At 52.6% G+C, this 10,407-nt stretch overlaps 1 protein-coding gene across 1 annotated transcript in view; it reads left to right on the plus strand.

Moving 5' to 3' along the window:
- The first annotated feature begins 2,684 nt into the window (after positions 1 to 2,684).
- The window catches only part of CLSTN1 (calsyntenin 1), a 106,983-nt gene continuing 99,260 nt past the window's right edge, over positions 2,685 to 10,407 (plus strand). Inside the window, exon 1 of the mRNA XM_045299205.1 lies at positions 2,685 to 2,920. Within this exon, the coding sequence (XP_045155140.1) occupies positions 2,685 to 2,920 (236 nt within the window). The remainder of the gene's footprint in view (positions 2,921 to 10,407) is intronic.

The following is a 10,407-nucleotide window of genomic DNA, read 5'->3' on the forward strand; positions in this document are numbered from 1 at the left end:
CTATCACAATCCCAATTCTACCTTACAAATCTGGCTAGACCAGAGGATGTACACTGATACAGATAAGAACTGGAAACACAGGGAATCCAGGGCAAATGATCCCTTTAGGACCAGTGGTGAGAGGAGGGTGGAGGGAGGGTAGGGTAGCAAGGGGGAACCCATTACAGGGATCTACATATAACCTCCTCCCTGGGGGACGGACAACAGAAAAGTGGGTGAAGGGAGACGTTGGACAGTGAATGATATGACACAATAATAATTTATAAATTATCAAGGGTTCTAAGGGAGGGGGGAGCAGGGAGGGAGGGGGAAAACCGAGGAGCTGATGCCAGGGGCTTACGTGGAGAGCAAATGTTTCGAGAATGATGAGGGCAATGAATGTACAAACGTGCTTTACACAATTGATGTCTGAATGGATTGTGATGAGAGTTGTATGAGCCCCAATAAAACGATTTAAAAAACAAACCCAACCTGTGGAGCACCATGTAGTCTGGCACCAGAGGTCACACACGGGGTTGTGCTGTTCCAGGGCCCCGCCAGTCCACCAGCAACACGCGTGAGGGAGGATCCCTGTTCTTTGATGCCCGGAGAGCCTCTCCTGACCACACCGGCTGGGTCCCCGGCTCCCAAACCTGCCAAGTCCAGACTCGTGCTGGATCACAGAACCGTCTGTTCCACCACAGCCCACGGGCTTCCTGGAAAGGTCGGTGTCTGAGAGCCGCTTGCTTTTTGGATTCCACAGGCAACAACACAGGCCTGGCCGACCAGATGCCCACCCTGGCCCCTCTAGGGGCAGCAGCTGCCCATCGCACTCAGGGTGAGCGCTTACCTCCTGAATGCGCACCCTGTCATCCGACCACAACTAAAGTCCTCACCACCGGACCGAGGCAGAGCAGGAGCAGCGAGGACGAGACGGAAGTGGTCAGGGATGCGACTTCACGTGGGCCAGCAGGCCCCGCCCACGGCCACGGCCCTGCAGAAAGCACATGATGCGATGCATCAGGCCACTCACTGGCAAGAGACCTCCTGAACGTGCGAAACAGCAAAGATGTCACCGTGATGAGGCGATGACTCAAGTGTGCCTGACGCAGGGCATGGTTGCAACGGTCTAGTATGTGTATGAAAGCCATGCGGTGGAAAAGAGGAACCGCAGACACTTTGATGCCCTTGCAGGGCGATGCTAGTGAAGGATATTGAGTACACAGACCGTACCTAGACTGCTAGAAGGTCGAACCAATCTGTCTTGGGAGAAGGGCAACCGGAATGCCCCTTAGAAGTAAGGCGAGTGAGACGTGCTTGGGGCACGTTACCAAGGGGAGCCAATCCCTGGAGAAGGACCTCATGTTTGATAAAATAGAAGGTGGGGGGGTAGGGGGGCTCAGTGAGATAGCCTGCCACAGTGGCTGCCACAATGGGCTCGAACCTACGGACTTGGGGAAGATTCGGCAGTTGCAGACAATGTCTCATACTGTTTTAGGCACGTGGGGGTCTGCATGAGGCACACCAACTCAAGGGCCCCTACCCCAAACCGTCATGCGTCCCCCCAGGCCTCGGTGACCCGGCTGGGCTCGGCTCCGCTTCAGCTCCCAGCTCTCCCTCCTGCTCGCAACGCTCCGGCACGTCTTTCTTCTGTTCGCCCGAACGAGCTCGCTCCCACCTCAGGGCCTTTGCACTTTCTGCTTGCTCTGCCTAAGTCCTCCTCCATTCTCAGACATCACCCCACCAGTCAGTCTTCACAGACTCCTCCTCTTTGGCTTTCCACCGGTCACTCCCAATCCATGGCTCCCAGTTCTTCATCTGAAATAACCTAATTTATGAGTTTCCTTGTGGGCGTGTTTCAACCTCGCTCCTCCCACGGGACCACACGCTGTTTGGGAGCAGAGAGCTTGTCTGGCTGCTTCACTGCTGTGTCCCCAGGACTGACACCCTGTGGGCACTCAGGAAAGCCGTGCTGAGTGAGTAAAAGCCTCTTGACCTTGGACAACACGTGTGCTCAGCCCCGCTGTGACCCAGAGATACGGTGACTTTGTTTCTGAACCTCAAATCCCGCTGACAACATGGAAATCTGGGGCCCAGGAAAGAGGGTGTCCTCTCTGTTCTGTTTCACAGGCTGAGAACCCCAGGGCAGGCTTTAGAGAGGTTGCACCTACATAAAACCCCACGCCACTATTTTGTAAATGATGATGGCAACACATGTACAGATGTGCTTGACACCATAGATGCATGGATGTATTGTGATAAGAACTGTATGAGCCCCCAATACAATGATTTAAACAAAACAAAAACCCCACGCCACACCTCTGCCCTGCCTGTCTGGGCTGCAAATGGCCTCTGAGCCACCGGTGGGGTTCAGGAACTTGTACTGGTTGGACCTTTGGTTTGCAGGCAACAGAAACCCCAGCGGTGGTCGGCTCGCACTGCTGGGGAGGTCTGTGACGACCCTCAAGGTTAAGAGAATCGCTGCAAGAACCCAGGCTTCAGGGAATTGGGGACTGATGTACTCAGAACTCAGCCCTCCAGATCCGTCTTCCACCTGGGCTTCTTTCTGCTGCTCTGCCCGTGGGCCTCACTGCTCCAACCTGACTGGCCTTCCCTCCTGCCGAGAAGCACGGGGGGGCCCCTTGCAACTCTGATGGAAAGCGGGTTGTTTTTCCCCAGGGCCCCAAGCAATCTCTGCTGGGGCGATGGCCACCCTCTGCACTAACCGCAGACGCTGGGACCTGGCCATGTTGCCTCCATGGCCGGCGAGGAGCCAGCCACTGAGCGTGGCCAGCGGGCAGAGTCATCGGGAGGAGACGGTGGTGGCGGTGTTCAGTGCGGCCCAGCAGGGTCGGACTCAGGGCGACACGACGGACGACAGAAGGAAGCCCCGCGCCCTCCTCGCCACCGTGACATTGCAGCCTATGGCTGCAGCCGCGATGTCAATCCGTCTCCTCGAGGTCTTCCCCTTTTCCACTGCCCCTCTGCTTCACCAAGCACATGGCCTTTTCCAGGGACTGGTCTATCCTGACAACTTGTCCAAAGTATGCGAGGTGAAGTCCCACCATCCTTGCTTCTAAGGACAATTCCAGTGGTCCTTCTAAGACAGGTGTGTTTGTGTGTTTGGCATCCATGGTACTCTCAAGAACTCCCAATCCACAAAGTCCTCCTCCATCTCATAAAACACGCAGTGACGCTGACTGCAGGAGGAAAGCAGAATCAGTGAGTGTGTAAGCATCTCAGTGCCGGCAGGGGTCTCCACACGGCTGCTCCAGCCCCCAGGGCTGCATCGGGGTAGGTCCATGCAGCTTCTCCTTGGGGATGTCTTGCAGGAAGTCACCCTTGCCAGCTGAAGCAGGGAACTGCTAAGACAACCGCAACCCGGGCCGACCATCACAAAGCAAGAGACCCGAGAACTATAAAGGTGAGGTTCACCGAGCCATTTATCCCTTCGCCCTTCAATTAGCCCCACATGTGTTTATTGGCCAGGCTGGCACAATAAACTACCTCAGTAGGTGGCCTCTGTCACCAGGATCCAGGGGATGACAGGGAGAAGGGAAGTGGCGAGGCTGGCCATGGCGGAGCCCAGTGACTGACTAGAGGTGAGTGCAATGAGAAGGAGGCGCCCAGCCACGGCCTCAGGGAGGGAGAGAGCGCCCAGGGCCAGGAGGACATCAGGGACTTTGGTGGATGGGGAGGAGCGCAAAGTGGAAAGAGAAGCTGAAGAGACGTCCCTACAGCTGCAGATCCTTCCGTGCCTTCGAAACAGACGGACGGATGGACGGACGCAGTGCTGGTGCCTCCCTCCGCCGTCCCAGCTGCCTCTCCTCCAGTGCCCTGGGGGACTCGACTCCAGGACAAGGAGGCCCTTCTCCTGGCAGCCACCTTCTGCTGCCATCTCCCTGGCCGAGAGCATGTGGTCTGTGCCCTGCCGGAAGAGAGCTGGAGACCGTAATTGTGTTAATTGCCCCAATACCAGATCTGCAATTAATATGGCATGGGAACAAAGAGCAAATACACTAATAGCACATAATTGGGCTTAAACTGCACCCTCGGCAGAGCTGTGCACCGAGCTCTGTTGTTGAGGCTCCTTTTCAAATTAGCAGAGATGAGCAAATTAACATCTGGTTCCCCTTCACCCTGCTTGGAGAGGAGCCACGGCAGGAGCCTTAGGGTGGGAGATGGTGTGGGTCCCCTTTGTAGATCCTGGTCCACAGTCAGGCATCCAGGCCTGGCCTTTGAAGCTGTGGGCAGGATGAGGGTGGCCAGGGCCTCTCAGCTTCTGGCTGCAGGAGTGAGGAGTTCAGCCCTCCCCGAAAGCTCTGACACCCACCCAGGGTGGCCCGGAGGTGGGTGTGACTCACCCAGGGGAGACTATTTGGGATGTCTGGGCCTGCGCTCCATTGCTGCAAACTCTTCTCCTCCATCCTGGGCAGGTGTCCCGTCCAGGCCCAGGTAGCAGCCCCCAGGGAACTACACTTTCTCCTACTGCCCATTCAGCCTGGGGGCCTGCCTTCTGGTGTTTCGGAGGCGCAGGGAGAGGCTACAGGTTGGCCCTGACATGTTTGGCTCCCACCGGCAGGTGCCCTGCTATCGTCCCAAGTCTTCACCCTAACAGGCAGTGAGGGACCTTGGCCCTGTGCAGATCCGCCCTCCCCCCACCTGCATTTGCCTCGCGCCCCATTCCCTGTGCTTCTCCACCTGCCTCTTCCTCCAGCTCCCGCTCTTGCTGAAGGTTCTAGAAGGGCCCAGCCTCTGTTGACCATGACCCTAGCTAGGCCTGTTCATTGTGGGGCTGCTGATAGTTCAAACACATCACTTGCTCCTCAGGAGAAAGACGTGGCAGCCTGTTTCCTGAAAGCCGCACAGTCTTGGAAATCCCAGGGGGCAGTTGCACTCCGTCCTCGCTGGCCGGTCCCTGCGAGTTAACTGAACAGCAGTGGTCTGGGTCCATGGGGCCTGTGCTGGCAGGGGGCCAGACTGGGCGTGGACTTCTGTCTTCCTAAACTGGCGCTCTCCCCTCCCTCTGGCCCTTGGCCCTGGGCGGCCCGCCTCTCTTGGCCTGGGAACAGGGAACAAGGCCTGTCTTGCTCCAGTGTGCATCCTGGAAATGCACTTCCCTGGCTTTTCCAGCCCCCTCAAAGCCTCCTCCCCAGCTCCTACTACATCCATGGAGGCCAGGCTCATTATGAATGTCCAGGGCCTTATCTGGGTCTGGAGAAGATGGTCTTCCTCAGACAGCAGCCTCCTCCTTTGCATCCTCTAAATCGATGCCCTCGGAAGATCAAAACCTCAGCACTGCTGCTTCAATGGGGCCGCCGCTGAGCAAGGGGCTGAGAGAAAGAGAGAGGGGCGGCTGGGATCTCCCTCTGGAGACCCACCCACAGGGAGCTAGGGACCGGGCACTACAGCCCTTGGGAGGTGCTGGCAGAGCAGATGTCTCTCCGCAGGAGAGGGGTCCCCCTCCACCCCCAACTTCCCATCTAGTCCTGTAGACTGGACAGAGAAGGGGGCAGAGCCAGGCCTGGGTCAGCAAGGCGACCTGGGATGTGCTGGGACCCTGGACCAAGGCTGAGGGAGAGGAGGCTTTGTGAGGAAGGGTCCTCAAAACCACCAACCAATGCTGCCAGAAGGTGGATGTCGGACCTCCTCTGGCGTCCCCGTGGTCAGGAGGCTGGAGCATCACAGCCCATCCTTCATCACCCATGTCCACACCCACAATCCCTCCCACCCGCTCTACTTCCGTGCTCCATTTGACACGTCATTACATAGGCCACACAGCACCACCGGGGGATCCTCACAATGAAGGGGTTCCCTAGGGCTTACCCACCACTTGTCTGGCAGCTTGTCATCCTGTGAGTCTGGGAGCGAGGTCACTGGTATTTCAAACGCCAGCGAGGTCTCCCAAAGTGAACAGGCTCCTGCGGAGCTTCGGGACTAGGAGCAGACAGTGAAGTCGGACTGGGATCCCCACCTCAGGGGAAGTAGCCACTGAAACCTGTATGCGTAGCTTTGAAACGTGTCGGACCCTGACGGCCGGATGACTGCGAGCAGGACACTATCAGAGGCAGAGCCGATGGGCCCTTGGCGTCCAAGGACACTCAGAGTGTGACTGAGGAGGAGCTGCTTTCTGGGAGGGGACTCCCCAGGGTGGCGGAAGTCAGGTGAAGCCTGGGGGGGTGGAGTCTTTGGGATCTTCATTGGCTGATGGGGCATGACTCAAGTTACGGAGAAAGAGCTGCAAACATCTTCTGATGATTGGGACCTGGAATGTGAGGAATATGAATTTAGGAAAATTGGAAGTGGTCAAAAATGAAATTAAATATATAAAGATCGATATCCCACAACAGAAAAGTGGGTGAAGAGAGACGTTGGACAGTGTAAGACATGGAAAAATAGTAATAATTTATCAATTATCAAGGGTTCATGGGGGGGGGATGAAAAAACAATAACAACAACAACAACAAAAGATCGATATCCTAGACATTAGTGAGCTGAAGCAGACTGGTATTGGCCATTCTGAATCAGAAAACCATGTGATTTACTTGTGCCGGGAATAACGCCATCAAGAGGGATGGTGTGGCATTCCGTGTCAGGGAGGAGCTTGCTGAATCCATCAGGAGGAACAATGCCATTTGTTATAGGACTGTATCTGTCCGCCTTCAAGGGGATCCAATCAAGACAACTATTATCCAAGTTCAGGCACCAACCACAAGAATTAGTGAGGAAGAAATTGAAGAATCTTACCAATCAATGACTTCAGTCAGAAATTGATCAAAGATGCACTGATCAAGATGTAATCAAGATGCATTGGTAGTTATAGGCAATTGGAATGCCAAAGTTGGAAACAAAGAGGAACAGTAGTTGGAAAATATGGACTTCGTGATAGAAATGAAGCTGGGGATCACATGATAAACTTTCCAAGACCAATGACTATTGATATTTCATAGTGTGGTAGTTACATAATCTGGTGTCAATTTGAGATTAAGAGTAAAGAGGTGGAGTCTAGCCTGTCAATCAGGATATTTTTGGCAAGAACTGCTGATCAAGCAAATAGAAGTAGTTTCTTAGAGGGGAAAAATGCAGGTGGTGCTAGACCATTGACAATTGAAGTATAAGTTGAAATATTTATGTTCCAGTCAAAGCTTAAACCTAAAAAATTTTAAGAATGAACAGAAAATTGAAAGCAGTTGCCACATATTGTTGTTTTCTATCAGCAACCTAGCTGGAGGTGGTTGTATTTAAATAATGATATGTGCAAAGGACAATGATTTTTGTAATGGCATGGCCTTCTCCTGAGGATTCTGGGAACTCTTGTATTCCTTCCTGGAGGCCGGAGACGCACACTCTCTCTGCTCACTCCCTGCAAGACATCCCTGTGGAGAGAGCACATGGAGAGAGGCTGATGGAGCCAGACCTCTGGAGCTGGAGAAGCCACATGGAGACCCCTGCCAACACTGAGATGCTAACAATGCCACTGGATCCACAAGACTTCCCACCAACTGGCCTGTGATCTCCCTGCATTTGGTGTCATTGCATGGGTTTCATGAGTCTGAAGAGGACTTTATAGATTGGTATCGGACATATGGGCTAATATCGGACTTGTGGACTTCATCTGGACTGGGCTGGGATATTGTCTCAACATTTTAAGCGCTCTTGTATAGAAAGCTCTTTCTTATGCACATGAGTGTTTACAAATTTGTCTCTCTAGTCTACCCAGACTAACACACATAGCAATTACTTTTTTTCCGACAACACAAATGGTGATTATGCACATGGACTTCTCCAGATGGAATACACAGAATCAAATTGCATCTGTGGGAAGAGATGACGGAGAAGTTCAATCTCAGCAGCTAAAACCAGGCCAGGGGCTGATTGATGGAGCAGGTCATCAATTACTCATATGTAAGTTCAGGTTAAAGCTGAAGAAAATTAAAACAAGTCCACAAGAACCAAAATACGACCTTGAGTCAATTCCACCTGAATTTGGAGACCACCTCAAGAAGAGACTGGACGCACTGAACGCAATGACGGAAGACGTGATGAGCTGAGGGAGGACAGCAACACCCTCATTCGTGAAGAAGGCAAAAGGTCACTAACGAGACAGGAAAGAAAGAAAAGATCAACGTGGGTGGCAGAAGCGACTCTGAAACTTGCTCTTAATCAGAGTAGCTAAAGCCAATGGCAGAAATGATAAAGTCCAAAGCTGAATAGAAAATTCCAAAAGGCAGCTTGAGAAGACAAAGTCGAAGATTATAATGAAATGCACAAAGACCTACAATTAGGAAACCAGCCGGGAAGAACATACTCAGCAGAGCTGAGACTGAAAGAATTGAAAGAAAAAATTCGAGCCTCCAGTTGCAATCTTGAAAGATTCTATGGGAGAAATATTCAACTATGCAAGAAGCATCAAAAAAGATGGACAGAATAAACAGAGTCACTGTACCAGAAAAAAACTAGTGGACATTTCACCATTGCAAGAGGTAGCCTAGGAGCGAGAACCAGTGGTCCCGAAGGAAGAAGTTCAAACTGCACTGAAAGCCTTAGCCAAAAACAAGGCTCCAGGAATTGACGGAAGATATTTGAAATGGTTTAACAAGTTGATGAAGCGCTGGAAGCACTCACTCATCTGTGCCAGGAAGTTTGGAAGACAGCTACTCGGCCAACTGACTAGAAGAGATTCATAGCTGTCCCCATTCCAAAGAAAGGTGACCCCACAGAATGCCCATATAGAACAATATCATTCTTACCAACATGCTAGTGGATTTTGCTGAGCATCATCCAACAACGGATGCAGCAGAAACAGGAAGCTGCCAGAGGCCAGGCCAGATTCAGAGGAGGACATGGAACAAGGGGTTTCATTGCTGAGGCCAGATGGATCTTGTCTCAAAGCAGAGAATCCCAGAAAGATGTTCACTTGTGTTTCCTTGACTATGCGAAGGCATTTGACTGTGTGAATCATTATAGACTATGGGTGACCTTGAGAAACTGGGAATTCCAGGACACTTCCTTGTGCTCATGCCGGACTTGGACATGGAACAAGAGGCAGTGTGGGAACAGAACAAGGGAATACTGCCTGGTTTAAACACAGGAGAGGTGTGCATCAGGGCCATATCCTCTCACCAGACTTGTTCAGTCTGCATGCTGAGCAAATCGTCAGGGAGGCTGGTGCATAGAAAGAAGAACGCGGCAGCAGGACTGGAGGAAGGCTTAGAAACAATCCGCAACCTGCAGGCGACACGCCTGGCTGGCTGAAAGTGAGGATTGAAGCCCTTGCTGGTGAAGATCAAGGACTGCAGCCTTCAGTGTGTGTCACAAATCCATGTGAAGAAGACGAACATCCTGACAACCAGACCAGCGGGTAGCAGCATGATAAATGGAGAGAGGATTGGCGTTACCCAGCATTTTGTCTTGCAAGTGAAGAGATCGAGCGACGCCCTGCACTGGGGAAATCTGCTGCACAGACCTCTTTAGAGTATTGAAGAGCAAGGATGTTACTGTAAGGACTCAGGTGACCCTGACCTGAGCTATGGTATCCTCCATTGCCTCAAATGCATGCGAAAGTTGGGTATTGAATAAAGAAGACCGAGAAGAATTAGTAGATTTGAATGGTGGTGCTGCTGGAGAATCTTGAGAAGTGCCAGGGACTGCTAAGAGGACCAACAGATCTGTCTTGGAAGAAGTACGGCCAGAGGGCATCGCACATACTTTGGACATGTTGTCAGGAGAGACCAGTCCCTGGAGAAGGACATCATGTTGTCAGGAGAGACCAGTCCCTGGAGGAGGACATCATGTTGTCAGGAGAGACCAGTCCCTGGAGGAGGACATCATGCTTGGTGAAGGGGAAGGGCAGTGACAAAGAGGAAGGCCCTCATGGAGATGGACTGACACTGTGGCAGCAACAACAATGGGCTCAAGCACAGGAACAATGGTGAGGGTGGCATAGAACGGGGCAGGGGTTTGTTCTGCTATGCACAAGGTTGCTATGGGTCAGAACCAACTTGGTGGCACATAATAATAACAACAATTAGGGTTTATGTAGGTTACACAAGTCAGGATCAGCAAAAAATAAGGATAGTCATTGGTCTCCTCCACCAGCAGTCCTCCATCTCTCAGCAAAATGGTCTCTTTGCCTCTGGGGGCCAGGAAGCCAGCCCACCTGGCTCTCTGTCTCACGGCTCCATAGTCTCGGGCGGGGTAAGAAGGTATCCCATCGTCTCAGCGCTGCTCCTGAGTCTGAGCCACAGTGTGTGATACCAGTGGTCTGCACGGCCTCCCCGCTGCAGACGGAGATCTTGAACATGTACTTCCCAGCTCCTCGCGGTCTCTCTCCTGCCCCTGCTTCAGACGTGGCTCAGCCTTTGAGCCCGGGGAGTAGTGAGGAAAATTGCCCAATCCCTTCTGTTAGGTGTTACAAGAGACCTATTT

This window comes from Echinops telfairi, unplaced genomic scaffold, assembly GCF_000313985.2.
Source record: "Echinops telfairi isolate 266 unplaced genomic scaffold, ASM31398v2 ScPeMD7_7457;HRSCAF=8495, whole genome shotgun sequence".
Lineage (NCBI taxonomy): Eukaryota > Metazoa > Chordata > Mammalia > Afrosoricida > Tenrecidae > Echinops > Echinops telfairi.